The sequence below is a fragment of the Neopsephotus bourkii genome, unplaced genomic scaffold (genome assembly GCF_033783945.1).
Source record: "Neopsephotus bourkii isolate Nb327-2 ecotype Australia unplaced genomic scaffold, CSIRO-AGI_Nbou_v1 NB_1358, whole genome shotgun sequence".
Taxonomy (NCBI): Eukaryota; Metazoa; Chordata; class Aves; order Psittaciformes; family Psittacidae; genus Neopsephotus; species Neopsephotus bourkii.
This window is the reverse complement of record NW_026901837.1, coordinates 2970201-2989889: the sequence shown is the minus strand read 5'-3', so window position 1 is coordinate 2989889 and position 19689 is coordinate 2970201. Positions and strand designations below refer to the sequence as shown.

General features: G+C 45.2%; 1 protein-coding gene across 3 annotated transcripts in view; it reads right to left on the bottom strand.

Annotated features, from left to right (window-relative positions):
• Positions 1-1766: 1766 nt before the first annotated feature.
• FOXO3 (forkhead box O3) overlaps positions 1767-19689 on the bottom strand; it is a 94024-nt gene continuing 76101 nt past the window's right edge. For 2 of the 3 annotated variants that reach the window (XM_061366769.1, XM_061366771.1), the window contains exons 2-3: positions 18133-19567; positions 1767-5922 (exon numbers count right to left, since the gene is read on the bottom strand). In XM_061366769.1, the coding sequence (XP_061222753.1) occupies positions 18167-19567 (1401 nt within the window). In that variant the 3' untranslated portion in view covers positions 1767-5922; positions 18133-18166. The other variant, XM_061366770.1, reaches the window with a different exon arrangement.

The window sequence follows — 19689 nt, the reverse complement described above, 5'->3', positions numbered from 1 at the left end:
AATATAAGGAGCTTTTTTGGTTTCTCTCTAATGGAATTTTCTGTGTTTTGTGTTTACATGATAGAAGTATTTTAATTTTTTAAAAAAGCTCCACAGGCAAAGCCAGTGGGAAAAAAGCTCTGTGGGCTGGGTCAGGCAAACAGAGGAGCGATGAGACACTGCAGAAGTCGCTGGCAGGGGATGAATCTGTGCGCTGGTGAGAGCGGTTATCTGCTGCATCTGGCTTGGGCTCCACTTCATGCAAGAAGTCCTCCTTTTGAACAGGGAGATACCAGTCGCGATGACTCCAGCAGAAGAAGAGGCAGCCTCCCAGATTTGCTTATCTCAATCTTCTTGGAGCACCCCAAACTTCCTTGGCAGCAGTAGCCAAACAAGAGCTGTAAAACACTGTTTTCCCTGGTCTGGTTGAACTTGCAACTCAGCATATGTGGTGGGGAGCTCCCATAATAGCTCTCGGTTGCCTCACCAGTCTCAGCAGCAGCAAGAAAAGCCTTTTGTCTTCTGGGACAACTTGGAGAAGTTTAAAATGTTTGGACTTATTTTGAAAGTACATTGGAAGATAAGAATGATCTGTTCCAAGGCTGGGCGAAGTGAAGGTCACAGCTAAGGCATTGCACAACACAAGCAAGTCGGTTCAGCACAGAACTCGCAAAGGATTTGATCAGCTCATCGTTGCTACTGCTGCCTCTGCCTAAATTCAGGTCAAAGCTTCCACCAGGCACCTCACTGAGCCAAACACTCTCATTGTCCGTCCTAAATACCACTGGGGTGATGCCAACGAGGTGGAGGACACAGGTCCTTCCCTGCCAGAGCATTGCTGGAGGAGCCTTTAGAAAAATCAAGCAAAGCAGCTCCATTTCCAAGGAGCAGCAGTAATTGTGGCCGGACAAGTACCCTCTGACTCTGGGAAGGCTTCTGCGCTATTTTATCTTCGTCAAAGGCTGTTTCCTGACTGGATGTTGTAATGTTTCAGGCTATCTCTAGTTAGGACGACGCTTGAAGAGCTTGGCTACGTTAAACAAGGGATATCCCCAAGCAGCTCTTTATGCTGCAGTACTTGGGCGCAATGCTCCCACGGGCTTTGCCCGGCTGACACAGCGCTCATCCCCCTGGGGTCATGGGAACCTTCTCCCTGCTGCAAGGAGAGTCTCCTCTTTCTGCAATGTATCATTTGCTCTGGAAAAACGACTCCAAAACCCCCATATACATCTGTGGCTTCCCGTCAGGGTGGGAGAAGGGTTTTCTGCCGACACGGCTCATGTTTCTGAGCACGCTCTCCCGCGCCTTGGCCAGAGCCCTTGGTATAACTTTCTGCTGAAGTCAGGCTGCTGGTTTTCTTACCCCAAATCCCAAACGGGTGGTTTCAAGTCCTCCAGGCTTTTTTCAAAGACAGCTTGAAGCCCAGCCAAGCCCACAGGGGGGTGTTATGATGTGCAGTTGGGCTGGTTGTCTCCTGGGACGGGCAAGCCAGGCTGCAGCTGCAGGGTGCAGCTGCCACCTCAGGGGACAACAAATGACCCCCAAAATGAAGTGAACTTTGTGACGTTTAGCAGCAGTAAATGATCCCATTAGGGGTTATCTGACCACCAAAACTATGCTGGCTTGGCTGAAGTGCACTTACAGACTCAAGCAGATGCAATATCAAGCCCCCTCCCCAGCCCAACCCCCTCCACCAGCTGGTTTCACCCATTTGGAAATCACCGCTTCTCCAGGGCCTGAGTTCAGATCTCTGTCCATGACACAGCAAAACAGAGCGAAGGCAAATGTGCAATGTAGAGATCCATTATGCTTTATTTACATGCGTCACCATCTCTTTTACAAACTAGATTACAATTTAAAATGGAATACACAAGGCAATATCTACTAACACCAAGTGGAGTAAGCACTGCATCTCTGCTTCGCTCGGAAAGGGGCAGGTTTTGCTCCAAAACAAACTTCCTTCCAACCTCTGTGTAGTAAGGTAGAATATTCCTCCAGGGCAGCATCTTTTTTTTTCTTTTTCTTAAAATATAAAATCCTCAGTAAGACTGCAACGTGAGAGTGTCTGCTTTCAAACGAAAGTACAAGATAGCCCAAATGAAAAGTATAAACTGTTCAGCTCTTCGGTATGTAACGACGGCCATGCGCGATAAGGCTGTGGATTTAATATTCTTCCAATTTACATGGCTTGAAACAAAAACAGATAAAACAGTTTTACAGATACTGTATACATATTTTTTTCCAATCATGCAACTTTTTTTAGAAAAAAAAAGTTAAACATGTGAAGCCAAATGTACAATCCATTTTTTCCAACCCATAGTAACGAAATGTATCTGGTCCCCCTTCGCATGTGTTGGCAATTCCAAAGGTATGTCGTGTACTGGAAACACTTACAGGACACCAATTGCCAAGCAATGACATCATTTTAGAGAAATACATGACCTAAAAAAGAACTTTTTGAAGCGGTGGCACAAAAAATGTCCGGAGTTAAGCAGTGGTCAACTATCCCACTATTGTCAAGATAACGTTTTTTTTTACAAAATCATTGTATCAAGTCCCAAACCTGTGACTAGGAACTGCATAAATGTCACCTTTTTAGACCTTCTTTTTTATACTAAGTGTTTAAACAGTAACTATGTCATTGTTCTGCACCTTTATCTGCTTTACACAGTTTCAGAAGGAAAACTTCTTACCATAAACATGTTCAAAGACTCAAAGGCCAAATTTTCAAAAGGTAGACTCCCACAATTAGCCATTCAAGTCTGTATTTTGACACCTAAGTAAGTGGCCCTTTGAATTCTGTGAGATTTATCTAGCACCTCTGGAGGGGAGGGTGTTGCTGGGCACCTCAGCAGGTACAGAGGGTGGTGACCTTCCCCTGGGCCTGGGGGACCTGGCACCTCTCCCTCCTTCAAGAAGCAACGAGGGCAGAGCTGCTCACCCCCTGCAACCATGCTGGAGTCCCTGACATTGCGTGCCTGACTCCAGGCATTCCTGCTTGAAGATTTTGGCCCCAAAGATGGGCAACAGAAAACAAACCAAAGAAGTTGGCCAAATCCACTCATCTTCAACGAGTGCCAGCATGTTCTCCAAAGCAGAGGCCCAAAGGGTCCCAGCCCTGCCAGTGAAAATGCTGCCCTTGACACTGCTGGGAGTCAGGTTAAACCTTTGGGATGCTAATGCTTGCCTTGTTTATTTATTTATTATTCATTGCCTGCCATTGATAGGCTGTCTCTAAATCAAGGGAGTTTTCTCCATTTCCTGAATAGAGCAGACCATCATTTTCTCTCTCATTTCTGCCAGCAAGATCTAGCTCTGTTGAACTTCACGGGACTAGCCTCCCATAGCAGAGCAAAATTTGCTCTCATTTGGTTTAAGCTAATGGTCTTTCCCTTGTCTTTGACAAGAACTGCATCCATACCAAGAGAAAAAAATGAAAGGATGGATTTTGGTCACCTTGGCCATACCACCAAGTCAGGCCTTACTGGCGCTGTCAGTGACCTGGCCAGTGGTGCTCAGCAGGCACCCAGATCTCACCAGAGACTCACCTGTGAAGGGGCCAAATGCTGTGTCCCAGCACAGGGAGCCACAGTGTGAGCTCTGGTGGCAGCCAAAAACACGAGGCAGGGGAACAAGCCCAGCTGCAGGGCAGCAGCCACAAGAACCTCAGGGGAAGCAGCACCAGAGGGAAGTCCTTCAGTGTACACTCATGTTTTGGGTTGTACTGGGAAGCTGAGAGCTACTGCTACACACCAGAGGAGGCTGGTGATAAAGCTCTTGACCAGTTTTGGTAGAAGGTGCTTGGACTCTGATGAGCAAAGCAACCTCTAGCCTAGGTGGCCGCTGTACAACATGAGCATCCTGGGCAGCTGATTGAGATGGGCAATGAGCATCACCTAACTCCAATGAACACAATAAACTAGTCCCCACGCTGACAAATAGACCAGCTCCATGTGAAAAGAAAAAGACATTTGTATAAAAGGCAAACGATAAACCCTTGGCTGCTTGGAAGAGTTGATATGCTACAGGGCTACGATTACCACAGCTGCACAGATTCTACACAGGCATAACTGCGGGGAGAAACCAGGAGGTGCACCTTTACAGCGTGGGGGCTATGATACAAAACCAAAATTTCCATCACACTAGGAGCTGTTGTTTCACCAATATCACCTTGGGGACCTGGGAAGTAAGGAGCAAGGAAAGGCCCACGAATGCTTGTGTGTGTGTGTGTGTGTGTGTGTGTGTGTGTGTGCACGCGTGACTGTGCATGTGTGTTGTCAGTGGCGAGAGGGAGTCACTCCACATTGCATGGGACACGGGTCGGTGGGAACTCATGCACTGAGACTTTGGGTTAAAATGCTAGTTTGTTTTCCTAACATCCATGCATAATGATCCATTTCTGTACATAATAAAATATATTTATATATTTATACGCATAATGCTTTTATGCAAACAAAAAAAACTTCATATATCGCTTTGGAGAATTAGGTATACACTGTCCTATTCAGAACCTCTTCATACTGAGTTCCTATGTACCATTGGTGTTTTCCCCTCTTTGTATCCCTCCCCCCCAAGATACTAATAAAAAGTAATCAAACTTTCCAGATTATAGAGAGGATCTATACAGCACCATACCTTTTATTCATTATTATTATTAATTATTATTCATTTTACAAAAGAAAATCTTAGAAGCAAAATATATAAAACTGCCTTGTCTTTCAGTGTCATTTATCCTCTTGCAATCTATGCTCACATGAAAAGCCATTTGTATGATACTGTGACCTTGTCATTCCTTCTCCTGCTTCTCCTGCCATAACAGATTATACATAATAAGAAGGAAAAAATAATCAAGGATATGTCCAAAACAAACAAACAAAAGGATCACTGATGTAGTAATACACCCTGCAACAACCTGTGCCTAGACTCCTGGCATTGACACTACAAGTCCCCTGCTGATGCCCAGCCTCTAACCTTAGCTTTTCTGCAAAGTGGCATTATTTCTTTTCATTTTTGCTTTTCCAAGCACATCTTTAGAGGTGGCTATGTTCAATTTGTCTGGCAGCTCAGCTTATAACTCCTTACCAGCCTGCTGCAGCAGCAGGGTCAGCCTTGCTAACTAAGGCAGGAGAGGAGCCTGTTCCATCAGGCTTTGCCTCCATGCATGCACAGGCAACGGCACCCGCTGTCAGTCCTTCCTCACGGGCCAAGAGGCAAACTTGCAGGCTTCCCTGGTTTTGCGATCAACCCTGGTTTGACACTTAACAGAAAACAGGGGTGTACCATCAAACTTAAGGGAAGAATAAGAAAGAAACAAACCAACCAATCCAACAAACAGACCACACGCATCACCTCTCTCTGGAATTCAGCCGGTTGATGAGTAATAACAAATGCTGTATATTCAGAAACCCCTGACGTCTGAGCAATATTTCCTTGCGTGTGCACAGTACTTCAGATTCCCCAGGGAGAGAAAGCAAAAAATGGTCAAAAATCTAAAGGAAATCAAACTGGAGTTTGTAGAGGGGAGGGTGGGCAGAAAGGAAAACCTCCAAAAAGAAAAGCCAACTTAAAACATCCCATAAACCATTAATATATTGAAACACCACATACTCATTGATAAGTAACTACTGTAAAGGCTACAGAGTGTGTTCTCAACAGGATGGTGCTGAACATTGTCTCCACAGCAAGTGCTTGGCCATCCCAGAAAAGGAAGATTTTGCATACTTCAGAATTAGCTCAATTCTCAAAAAAAAAAAAAAAAGGAGAAAAGAAAAAATAAAATAAAGAGGATCTTCACTCCAATAAGGGGCTGTTAACAGTCTGCTTCATTAGGAAAATAATGCAGGGTTCACAAAGGTCGTAAGCTGTAAACAGTATCACTGTCCACTTGCTGACAGCAGATTTGGCAAAGGGTTCTCTTTCTACATCTTGTGTCAGTTTGAGGGCCTAGAGAGGAAGAAGAAAAAAGACAAGTGAGACTGTTGCATGTAGGAACAAAAACACAGAACAAAAAAGTCAACCAGGCAAACCTCCAAACCCAACAACAGTTTACACTGACAAGTGATTTTGATTTGTTTGCACCCAGCAGCTTCAAACTTATAGCAAGGAGTGAGTTGCGCTGTGATCCTGCCTGAAGATGCTTCTTCCTCACCAGGGCTTGAGCGTGCTGCTTTGCTGGCTTAGATGCTCCCAAGCAGTAAAGGAAAACCCTTTCTCCAGATCACCTGTTCACAGTATAACCAAAAGGCTGGACAAATCTTCTGACAGTATTTGATATCAATCACCATGCTTGAAGAACAGCTGAAGGAGACTGCTCAAGAAAAGCAGTGAGGAGCCACAGATTTCAGTTGGACCTTCGGAGTTTTCCGTTTTCCTGCTCATATGAAACACCATCAACAGACAGGGCTGGCCCAGCTTCATAAACAGGGTTAGGGTCCAGCTTGTTCTGTAGCCATGAAACTTCAAGGCAGAGGGAAAGCAACTTGGATGCAGCATGGAGATGACTAAAAAGTGACATGGTAGGTAGGTAAAACACTGAAAACAAATAATCACTTCAACTAAGGGAGCCAAGGGGACAGGTTTTTAAAGGCACTCAGGGCCCTAGAGATGAACACAGGTGCCAAGTAGGGTTTTGGAACGTACATACATTTAAACGTTCACACAAAATCCTTTCACATCTTCAGCAGCAACTCGTGGTAGCCATCTGCTCTGCTGGGCATGTAACTTTTGCTTCTGAAATGGCTTCTGAAAGCCATTGGTGTGGGCTTAGTCCCCAAACCACCTGCAACTCGCTGAGGATTTTCCCCGAGGTGAATGTTTGGTGACTTTTTTACACAGTGCAAGCACAACTGGAGACTTGCTGAAACCAAAAAGCCATCTGAGTTGATTACAGGAATGTCTTTATTCTCGAAGATCCTGGTATCAGGCACACTCATGAAAAATGGTGGATTTACCATAACTGCGGGATTAATCAGGAACAGCAACTCCTGCAATGGAGATCACTTAAAGGCTGTCATGAGATGACTCTCTATCACTGTCTCTCTCCATTCTACAGTGCCCGGCATGGATACTATGATAACATTTTATTAAAATGACCTATTCTGATAATGCTAAATGATTGACAGAAATTTAATCATTTTGTCTCATGATTATTAGAGCAACAGCATGACAGCTGCTCCCTGTGCCATTAGGGAAGAACTTCATTCAGCAGAGCTTAGGAAGCAGACAGATTGCATGTTTCACCCAAACAAAATTTGGCTTTAGCTTTAATTATGGGGAAGGGTTTGGGGTAGACTGTTTTGTGAGTAGAGGGATTTCCGCCTGGATCAACATATTGATTTCTTCATTTTCAAAGGGCAAATTAACGCTAGCCGCTCGTTAATGTGACTGCCTGGCAACGACTCCATTTGGTGTGTCCTGATGGCCGTAACAAGGTCAGCAGAAGATATCCACCCAGACAGGCCTGGTAGCCCCCAGTAAAACCTGGTTAGCAGGTTGTATGCAGCTCAAATGAGTGCATGCCCTTTTCTCTACTTCTCCTTAAAGTCTTAGCACCAGGGGGCTGGAAACAGGTGACTTCCCAAAGCACAACCAATCTGAAGGAAGGCAAGGCTCACTTCTGCATGCAGCAGCCCAGAAAGCTGGTTTGCTCTCAGGCAGCCACCAGTTTTGCTGAGCACAGGTTTAGCTTCAGCTCATGTGAGGAGTCCTGATGACTTTGAATGGAGCCATTAATTGAAAGAAATGAGCACAGAAACTCCAGAGAAAGTACCAAAGTACTACCAGAGTAGAGTCTGATGTTTAAATTAAAAATTCATGTAAAATATAATATGAACCAAAGCGATAAGAGAAAAAGCTGGAGGACGGATGATGATGGGCACCACTTGTGGAAGCGGCACTGCCCTGTATTTTTCCCTGAGGACACCCATCCTGCAGACAGTGCCAATGTGTAGGAGACAGGCACACAGCTGAGGTGAAATTTGTTTAGCAGAACTAAACCCAACTTCAATGCCACAGTTCTGTTTACAGGGACTTTGCAAATGGTTTGAAAAATGAAAAGAGGGAGACCAAAGTCTTAACCTGCCTGCCTTCAAATTACCCCATTAAAGTCCACAATGGACTCACAAACTCTCCCTTTCCGTTCTCTCCACAAAAAGCCTCTGCTAACCCTCAGCTAGTGGTCTGCTGCTTCAGAGCCATGGAAACTGTATCAGGCAGAGAAGCAACAACTCCAGTTACATCTCCATTTATCAGTGGTCCTCAAGCACAACTCCCCAGTGTTCCTCTCTCCCTGTCCCAAAACATCTCCAGCTGCATCCTGAGCCACCACAAGGTTTTTTCGCATTCCTGACAGCCCTAGGGAAAAGCTCATCCTCAGTGTCTCCCTGAATTTGCAGAGGTAGATGAGTATGCCAGGACAATGCTGTCCTCTAAGGGTAACACACTGCTTTTCAGGCAAAGTACTCCAGTCCCTACTTTATCCTTTTTCTTGCTCTTTACTATTGTGTCCTGTTTTGGGGGATAAGAGCAGCAAAGGTATGAGCACAGGGAGGGACGAAAAAAACCCAAACAACAGAACAGAGGGCAAGGAAGGGTACAATAAAGGTGAAGTCTAGCAGGCTCAGTAGGTTAGAGCAGCGTTTGCCAACTTGCCACCTCAGAGGTGTAGAGCCCCCACCTACATGTGGCATGGTTTCTTGTTTCTCAGGCTGCCCCAAAAAGGGCACTACTGGAAAATATCTGCCTGTACTTCTTAAGCCACACCTTGGAAAATTCAATTTTCCCTTGAAAAGCTCCTCTTCCTAACCTGAAGCCCACCTTCAATCATTAGGGAGTAGAAAGGAAGGAGGAATTTATACTTCCATAGACACTTCCTTTTCTTGAGACTTTGCTCTGTAGATAGCAAAGTTTTTTTTCTAGAGTGCAGTCTTCATAAATGCATTGGTTTCTGGGTTCTGTTGCGCACACATGCACACACACACTGGCTGTTTTGACCTCCTCAGTATATAAGGTTGATCTGCTGGACACTAGAAAAACCCATAATACTGTACCAAGCTACAGCTTATGCAAACATATATGCATATGATTGGTGAAAATAACCACTTTAAAACACAAACAGAAAAAGCATTTAGTTAGAGGTGAGGATGAACTACTGCTTTCTCATGTCCCACAGACGTTTTGAATCATAGATTCTGTTTATCTTATTTGGTGGAAGAGTACCATACAAAAAGCAAGTATTCTGTATTTTCTAATTCTTCAGCTTGCAAGCAATTGCATAGGAGATGAAACGCCCCTTCTGTCATTTTCTCTGCTTTCCCATCCTCTACTGCACTACTGACCAGTTACAAATGCTGCTCTTGCTTTACTCTATGGCCAAGCCGTTGGCTGTGATTTCCCTCCAGCAGCAACATTTCCTCATCTCTGTCTCCCACCATTCGACCACTTAACTGGATAGCTGTCTCCCAAACCCCATGCCAGCTCATGCACCATCAGACCAGCTCTGAAGAATCACCTTCCATGTGTTGCTTTCTCCTTTTGATTCCCAGTGGTGCCAATTATGCAATAATTGCATAATATAAACTGGAAATTTCTTCAGAATAGAAAGGTGATGCATCGATGCTCCCCAGAGCAAGGCACAGATAATGTGCACTGGCAGCAACTTTATCAGTAAGCTAAAATAACAATCAGCACATATAGCTTTCTGTTAAAGAAAAGGTATGTGCTCCTTTATGTAATTATGGTATAAGAAACCACACTACTAACACACAACCCCTCTGTACGGCAGCCTACCAAGGACATCCTGATTTGACTGGAAGGCTTCCCTGTTCAGTGGACTGCCTCTTGAAAAGTATCACCACTTGGAGGTCTGTAAAACAAGCGTTTTTCCTGGCTACCACTCTACAACAACTCCCCAGGCAGAGGAAATCCCAGTAACTGCTTTTACTGTCCAGAGACTTCGGAAGCAAACATTTGGGAGTAAACTTGCATCCTTTAGTGACAGATGTGTACTCATCTTGGTGCCTCTGCCCCTTCATTTGTCATTGCCACCAGCAATGCAGTTTCTACTCAAAAAATGGGGTTAGGCTCAAAAACCAAGACTTGATTATGTGGGGTTACAAGTTAATATTCTGCCTGAGGTTTCCCAGCTAAAGACTGAAGAATACACAGTATTTATTTAGAAACAAGTAAGGAAGACAACTACTGTGGCTAATCACTCCATGCTGACAAACTGCAACACCAGATTTTTTGTTCAAGCAGAATAAAAATTAGGAACCCCGATGCCATGGCAGGTGTGCCAGTGACACCATATGGGCTTCATGTATGATGCACTAGGACGGTTATGTGCTGAGAGAGTACACTGAGGTGATGGTGAGAAGCCCAAAGGGGAAAAAAGAGCTGGCAACTTAATGTGTTTTCATGAACTTTCAGGCATGGTGCAACTTCACTTTTTTTAAGTTCTACTCACAAAAATAGATCCTTTCTTAGCTCAGAATTGGGACAAAGAGTGAGGGAGAAGGATGGAAAGAGGAAGAATGCTGGCACGGAACTAAAAATTATGGGAGCTTGAAAGTTGCTGTGCTGGTACTTGTGCATGCACATAAAGCACAAAAGTGTCTCTTTTCCTGCTGCTGTTCTTCCACTCCAAGGAACACTGCAAACCACAGCAGACAAACAAGTATTTTGGCAGTAAATGTAACTAAAGACAAGAGGTCATTCTCCCACCCTGTAGCAGCTCCCTCGGACAACTACTGATACATGTGATATCCCACTTGTCTACAGAATCACAGAAAAGTCCGAGCTGGAAGGGACTCAGCATCATCTGAAGGCAGAACCTTAGGTTAGGTTATTCAGGCCCCTGTCAAGTCAAGTCTGGAATATTCCCAACAAGGGAACATTCACCACACCTCTGGGCAGCTCATTTTACTGTCAGTGGTGGGTAAGGTCCCTTTACCCACTGTACACATGAAAAGGAGACACCCAAAAAGCAGTCCATCCATGCTCACACACTTGAAAGGAAAAGTAGATCGGGGCTCCCTAATGTATCAGGGCCAACCAGGATACTAAACAACCGGATTCATAGGAAATTCTGCACTTCCTTGCAAGAGGAGCAGGCACATGAAGACTCCACTGTATGTCACTTTGTTATTGTCCATACAAGAAGACCATATGCTGACAGAACTGGTTTTACACCCATAGATATGTCAGTCTGCAGTTGTGGTGGCTTTCCAGCACAAGCACTGCTGATAACCAATTGCATCACATCTAGCTGGGTTCAATCCTCTGCTCTGGCCACCAGATGCTAGATACAGAACAGCATCTCTCCACAAGGTCTCCAGGCTTCTTACGTGACAGCCTTATTGTAAATTTTATCCCCTGCCTTTTGTTCATGGGCCTGAGGAGTGGGGTGGAAATCCTGCCAGTGATGGGTGACGCTGCCATTGACAGATGTCAGCCTGGGTACTCAACACAGCACCTCGTAGGCAGAATGCTGAAGGACTAGAGGAAGAAGGCCAAAAATGCTTGCAAAACACATCTTCTGCTAGGGATAAGGCATATGGGCTTGAAAAATGGTGTTTTCTTTAGGCACTCCGAGGCACAAGGAAAGAGACCTCTCCTGTGGATCAGAAAAGGATGGATAACTACTGCACCTGTGCCAAGACGAGACAAATACTTTGCTTTTGAATCTGAAGAATAAGAGCCACTTCTAGAGTAAAAGGTACCAGCATGGCTGGAAACATCCTGAATTATGGGCTTATAGTGCTATGGAAACATGCTATGCACTCTTTAGTCTGAATGTCCTCACAGAGAGTTTCTTTTTCTCTGCCAGGTACCAAGTCTATTTTAAAAATTTAAAACATCCTCCCTGCTATGAAGTGTTCTCACTTTCCTCTGCAGCAAGCTGAAAATGACATGACAATAATGCTCATACAGGTCATACAAAATGACTTCCACTATGTTGATACAAGGCAGGACATCCTCTATTAGGACTTGCAAGTGGTAGAAAACACCAAGGGAGGGAAGGTCCTTCCTCAAACCCAGATTTTCTCTATATTTGTATGAAATAAATTACCTAAGAAAGCCAGCACAAGCAGATAGTACAAGGGGAAAACAACAGGCAAGATATTCAGCTCAGCTGTAGAAGTGCATAAACACAATGGCATAGTCTGGGAAAAGTGGCTTTTTTCAAGGAGTAAAGGCAGACAACCACGGCTACACAGCAGCCTCCTTTAGCTGAGCTGCATGTCCACCCGATTACTGCTCAGCAGATGTCTGCTCCACCAGGCTCCAACAACTGCCACCCTGTGCAGTAATCTGAGTGGAAAAGCTGATTAAATAGCCCCCATAGACTGGACTGCAGTAGAGTGTTCCCACTACCCAGCTGCAGGTACTTGATTTAATGGCGACAGTGCCCCAACCCACCGTGTGGCATTCCATCAGGGACAGTGCTGATGGGAGCATCCTGCTTGACACCCTCCACCGGCAGCACCAGGAGCCCAGAGTGGCATTGCATGAGCATCCTTCCTTCATCCTCCCTCCCCAGGCTAGGAGAGAAAAGACTATTTACGTATGGTACTAAGTGCACTCCTGCTGCCTACACTATACCTGTGCTCTTTGCCTGTCATCATCACAAGACTTAAACCTCACCAGCTGTCAGTTCATCACCTCGGCTGAGTGCTGAATTGTTATGAAGAAAGATCTCGGCCTCAGCTGCATGACGCTATGTGTCTAAAAAGGATCTCCTATTACGCACTTCTTCGAGAAAATGTTTTTAGGGGGGCTATTTAAAGTCTGGCTCACAAGAAGAAAAGAAAAATGAAAAACCACCTGTAACCAGCCCAGCTATCAGGCAACAGCATGTCTGGGGACCAACACTGATCTGCAGCTCTAAACAATCATAATGGCTCATTCACATAAGAAAGATGGTTTGTGAAGACTCATTCTGTAATAAAACCTGTGTGCTGTTGATCCAGGGAGGAAAGCACTGGGGAGACCAGTTGATGTGGGCTGTTCTAAAAATACCAGTTTGTGCTGTCATCTGGTGAGAGTATGTCATCCTGTAATCTTGGCATCTGCAGGGACAGCAAGTTTCTGCCTAATTATTGCTGCTGAATCACATGACAAAGCATGAGGTACTAAAAAATGTATCTATATAAAATACCACTAGAAGAACACCCAAACCACAAGATCAGACCACTGTCCTGGCTCCAGCTGCTCTACACTCACAACACAGCCTGCAGAGGCAATCCTGGTTTTTACAGACTTTTCCCCAGGTTAATAAAACCCCCACACATAAACCCAGATTTAAAAAGCCACCAAACCCAAAAGCCCTACTCCCAGAAGGAATAAGCAATTCACTGTGTTTGTATGTCAGCTCCTGCTGCCTTCACACAGCAAAAGCCACAGCATCCCTGTAAGTCTAGGACTGGCCCCTGTGTGCATAGGGCTTCCAGGGGCACTGTGGCCAGTGGGACCACACAGGGGGCAGCCCCAGCAGGGTTTGCCCAGCTTTCCCTTTTCTTCCTCTCCAGCAGCCACAAGCACAGAGTTTGCCCCCATGCCACTGGTGCTTGGCCATGGAGTGAGGAGCCTGCCCCAAGCAGTTACTCCCAAGCAGGGAGTTAATAGGATTCCTGTTCCCAGTGAAATATGCTTTCCACATGGATATTTTCGTTCAAAGACTAAACTTGGTGAGCGTGACATTCAGCTAGTCACAAAACCACCTTTCAAAACTTGGGCTGGCTGAAACAACACTGAAATGTTAGAAGTGCACCACCTCCTTAACCACTAACCTGTTAGAAATGGAGAAGAAGAATTTGCTGCTCCTGAATTTCCTTCAGATATTTTAAAGTCAGCCAAAACCATCTTGGCTCCTTGTAAGAAACCTGCCAGGCCTACACCTAAAACCTCACTGCTGAACATAAGTGAGGAGGAAGCTATGGTACCAAGGCAGTCAGTAACCTAAGGAAGAGGTCCACTAATTCTAGTTTCCATATTCCAGCTTCCATAAGCAGAAAAGAAGATTTCTGGTAAAGAACAAAAATCATCTTTCTCATGGCATATTGTCCAGAGCTCTCTGATTTGAAACTCCATACAAATGGAGATCTTTTACTAACTATTTCAACTTTCAAGATGGTGGTGTAGCGAACAGTCATCCTCAGACCTATCATATGTCTTTGATATGAATTTCACCCAGAAACAGAATGAACACCAATTAATGAACTGGCAAGTAGTTCAAACTGATATGGAGTAATGAAATACCAACAGATCTTTTGTTACATTTCCTAAGATTTTGCTTTATGAGAGATGTTAATCTTCAAATCATGCAAACATTATATGACGCTGCTATCAGTAGCTTGCGCACTCTGTTGCTACAATAACAAGATGAAGGACCAAGATGATGCTACGGGGAAATGAGTGACTTTAACTGACCTGTGAAGTGTTTTACTTGTAGTTTTCAAACAAGTCAATGTGGCTCCAGCACAGAGCCCAGAGGCATCCTCCTAAATGGCACATTAAAATCGCTTTCAGATGCAGCTAGATGAGTTTTTCAGACAGCAAAACCAGCTCAGGAAGTTACTGCCCTACTTGCCCTGAGCCATCCTCTACCTCCTGCCCAAGCCCTGCCAACATCACTGCCTGCGTAGCACTACTGTAAACTGGATCACTAAAACAATCCAGGTAAAAGGATGGCTGATACCAGAGGAATTGTTGGCTGAAGCGGCAGTTGATCACCAGCTTCTGAACTTGAAGCAGTGAATGTCCCCAAAAGTCTCCCATAACAATCTCTTTGGGACTACTCTTCCTTGGGACTTGCTGGCTGAGAAGGACCATGGAGCAAAGTACAGAGCTGTATGGGACTCCAGGATAAGAGGACCCATTAATTTCAAAATAAAAGGTATTCTAGAGACAGGAGAGGGAATAGTGACATCTTTATTGATAAACAAGCTGATTATCTGTGTAGGTGGAGGGTGTATCCAGTGCTCTTGGGAAGCAGGCAGAGATAGAGGAATAGAGGCCCAGCCAGTTTAAGGAGGGAAAATTATGGATGAATGAATAAAGCAAAAGAACAGCATATTGATTTTCTCCTTTCCTTCTCGTAAGAGAAAAAAAACCAAAACCACAAGCCAAACCCAAATTCATTTATATGCCTCAATGAGGAATTTCTGAAAGGCTGGGCATGAGCAGGCTTACATGCACAAGGGCAGCACAGTGGGACAGGCAGAGCTCTCTCCAGGGACTGTGCACAGGCTTATGTGCAGCAAACATGCACAGCCATGAAACCCACAACGGTGGTGTTTTCTGCACAGGTTTCTCACTTCCCCTGTGAAGAAACTGCAGTTGATTTTCTTCCAAAGTAAATCCCCCTCTATACCTACAGCATGTATAAACTAAATATCCATGCTTTTGCTTCTTTCTTTCCTTCCTGAAAACTGACTCCAAAGTTTCTCTTATTTTTCACAGAAAACACAGCACTCACTATTCCCAGTTATGCCAATAATCCATTGTAACTGCTTCTGCCTGCCTGCAAAACACACCTGGCTGCCCTTCTGAAGCGAATTTAGCATGAGCAAGCACCAGGCTGTTCTGCTCAAAGTGTTCCCCAGTCTTCAAGCCTGCAAAGATTCATTATGGAGGTCATGAACATTGCCAAAAGAAGACTTTAATTCAGGGGTCCCTATTGCTACAGCAAAGCAAAGAAGTAACTGAGAAAGCAATTCGGAATGATTGCACCTGATGTCACATGAGGAGCCTCTATCAAAATACAAGATGCTCACAGGGAGACAAACTCTCAAAACAGCTCTGCTTAACAGACAAGGAAGGGTGCTGATGAACCAGCTCAGCAGAAATCATCTGCACTTGCACCTGATACCAGAGGCACTCCACAGCAGCCAGTCCACTTATCAGAAAGAGTGAAAGAGGCTTCCACAGATGACTGGACAGCAATCCGCTGTTGAGAGCTGTCTTGTTAATAAATCTGTCCTTTGCAATGAGACTCTGCTCATACAGATGTGTCAGCTCCTCTATTCAGAGGGAGCAGCCTGAAAAAGATCACAGTGGATATGCTTTCCATGAATGGCACGAATGGCACAGGCTGGGGTAAAGAGGCAGCAGTGAGCATTGGTGAGGAGGTGGTGTGGTGTGCCTTCTCTGCACAGCCCAGGCAGGTCTCCCAACACGCCACTTCTGCCTATACACAGCAAACAAAGCTATGAAAGTAGGAGACAGCCCTATTTGCCTGTGCCAAGCAAAGGTGTCAATAACATCTATTTTTTAGGCCCCGTCTGTCAGACGGTACTGTTAGATGTCTCACAGTGATAAAGTTCCTACAGCCTTTTCTTTTACTTCATGTAAAGAGGGCTTTTAAATCCAAACAGCTCCTGCACCTGGAGGAAGACAGAACTGGTCAGCAAGTGCGATCTTCCGCAAACCTTTCCTCCTGGTTCATGAGTCAATTATTTGATTTTTTTCCCCTTTCCTTAAGATCTCCAGCACTGGAACTAAAGGAAAACCAGAATTCAGCTGTGGCCCTGGCTACAGGGCCACATGCAGGGCTCTGACATGCAGGGGCAGGGGGACGTGGTGTCCTCTACAGCTCACCTCTGCAGCCTGTCTCCTGGCCATGCACAGAAACGCTCTTGCTTTGAGTGAGAAGATGTGAAAGAACCAGAGGAAATCTTCCCACTGACAGAGAAAAGACTGCACAAACCAACCGCTCCACTGGAGCATGCTGCTTTGCAGAAATGCTGAAAGGAGGACTCCTGTGCTGTCCTGTTCTCCCTCACACACAGCAAATCACAGCACACGTCTCTTGGGGTACTCCATACACACAAGAAGACATTCAGGAGGTTCACCACTGCTGTTCACCTACTGCAAGGCTTCCCCTTGAACATCTAACTGTGAAACACAAGAATGAAAACTCAATTAAAGATGAAAGGGGCAGATTAAGAACCATAAAGCCAAAGACACCAACTCCTTTCCATCCTTCATCTAGAAAATTAGAGAGTTGGAAGTAAGCTGCAAAGTGAATGAATACCTTGTTTAACCTCACCACTGGGATACTCTACATATTATTCTGAAGTTAATAGAACACTTTCAATTATTTATAGCTAACCTTTTATCCTACTATATTTTGAAATCTACTCCCTTATAAATAAACAAAGGAGAAAGGGCACTTTGTGTGACACCTACCCTATGAGTCAGTGAACATGTACGTGTGAGCAGGCAGAGGTATGGGCAGGAGACTGCAAGATCAGGAAAGGATGACAGAAACAATGTTTATAAGTTCAAATGCCCCCAGCTGTGGAAAAGAAGCAATGGAAAAAACCACAACAATCTGGAAAAAATTAATCTGAAGAGGGCTAACGTGAAAAGCACCAATGTCAGAACCCAAACCTACAGACATTCTCTTGGTGGAATCCAAGTGAAAATGATACCCACCCCAGTCCTGAGGAGGGTAAGCCAACAATTTTAGTGCATTTAAAACATTAAACCCATGACATTCCTGGGACCAGGATCCCACCTTTCCTATTTCATTATTTAATTCCTCCATTTACTGGTTGGTTGGAGGTGATTTTCCCCAAGAAATACAATTAAAACCCCCCAAACCAGACAGTTTTGCTAGCACAGCAGCAGCACAACTCTAGTTCAGTCCAGATCCGTTCCACACACCCTATCCTCAGTGCATGTACTGATCTTACAAAGGCACTTTTTCTCTTCCTCTGCATTAACATTGCTCCACTGACTGCCCTCTCCCTATGTAACACATCTTGGCTACATGTGGCATCAGCTGCAGAGAAGAATCCATCTGTTGCGACTTCAAAGGCTGCAAATCGGAACTCTGTGAGTCCTAAACTCCACAAATATTCCACCTTGGTTTGCCTGATCTGTCATTACCATTTCTCATGCCTAAATTAGGAAGGACGCAAAGCATCAGATGCGTGCTGACAGTGTTGCAGCTGAACAGCTTTTATAGCTTAGCATCATTTCCCTCCACACCTCCAAATGTTTCTTGGTTGTTTCTGTTGCATACCAACACACAGCAAGCCATCAAAAGCCAAATTAATATTATTAGTGTGCACTAATTATTAAGGGTTTGGTGCAAACTCCAATAAAACTAAGGAACCAATTATTTTGCCACATCTATGGGGCACTGACCTGTTTGCCCATTTTCCCTGTTCTCAAAGATCCTTCAGCCTGGTACCCAACTCTGTGATGAAGCCTGTTTAGCACCAGTGAAGTTCCCCACATTCAGACTGACAACGTTCTGAGCCGAGATGAGGGAATCAAAGTTAAAGTCCAGCCCATCTGCATCCATGAGTTCACTGCGGATAATGGACTCCATGTCACACTCCAGGCTCCCATTGAAAATATCCAGGTCCAAGTCACTTGGGAATTTCTCGTGTCCCATTACTGGGAGGTTCATGCTAGAGGAGTACAAAGAGGAGCCTGAGAGCGGGTCCGAAAGTGTTTGCATAGACTGGCTGACAGGTGACTGCTGATGTTTGGTAGATCCCAAGCTGTTAGAATCACTCAAGCCTATGTTACTGATGGAACTTGACAAGGCACGGCTGCCACTAAGAGATGAGTTGTGAGACTGGTGCTGGTGGTGGGGCAGGCTCTGATTGACCAGACCGCCCTGGCTGGACTGTGCGGCAAACGACATCATGGGGTCGTTGCGGAGCATTATATTCCTGCGGGAATTCTGGGCGGACACAGCTGTGCTGGCCTGTGACATGAGTGGGTCAGACTGTGTCATCATGACATCGCTGTGACTAAGTGCATCGGAGGCGAGGAGATCCTGCAGTGTCTGGTTGTTGTAATGAGAAATGGAAGAGAAGGTGGCCTGCTTGTTCTCCTGAATGGTCTGCATGGGCGACTGGCGGAGGGAATTCAGGGACGACGGCCCGAACACGGCGTTGTTGAAACTACTTGATGGGGAACCCAGCCCTGAACCTTTGGAACCATAAGGAAAACTGGAGCTTCTCTGCATCATCCCTCCTGTGGGTGACTGCTGGGAGGGAGGAAGTGTTATATTGTCTAAGAGATCATCCATGAGGTTATCTGTCAGTCCATCATTCAAATTCATTGTCCCAGCCATATCAGTCAACCTAGGCAATTCCACAGTACATGGTTTGTTTACTGAAGGGGACAAGCTTGATGGACTACTGTATAGCATGGGAGAAAGCGGAGCATCATCATCTTGGACATCATCTAGTTCGGTGCTTGCCAAAATTGGTGACAAGCGGCCGCTGATCGTACTGGCATTGGAATTTGTACGGGAGCGAAAATCTGTCCATGCATCCAGCTCATCGCTGCTGCGGGAGGTGGGACTCCCTGGCCACTTGGAGAGCTGAGAAGGGCTGTCCTCACTCGTCTCCTGGGCGGTCTGCAGGGCTGCCTTTTTCTTAGCCGCTCGCCCTCTGCTCTTTGTGTACTTGTTGCTGTTGTCCATTGACACAGCGCGTCTTCTGGGTGCCTTGCCACCTTTTCCACCATCTGGGTTGATCATCCACCAAGAGCTTTTCCCGGTGCCTTCATTTTGCACCCTGACAAATCGGCTGTGGAGTGACAAGTTGTGCCGGATAGAATTCTGCGGGAAAGGAACAAAACAAAATGTCAAGACTGGCACCCCACTTCTTTTGCTGCCCAAATCTCAACCATTAAACCAACATCACATGAAAACAGCAACATGAATAAAAACATCAGACCCTC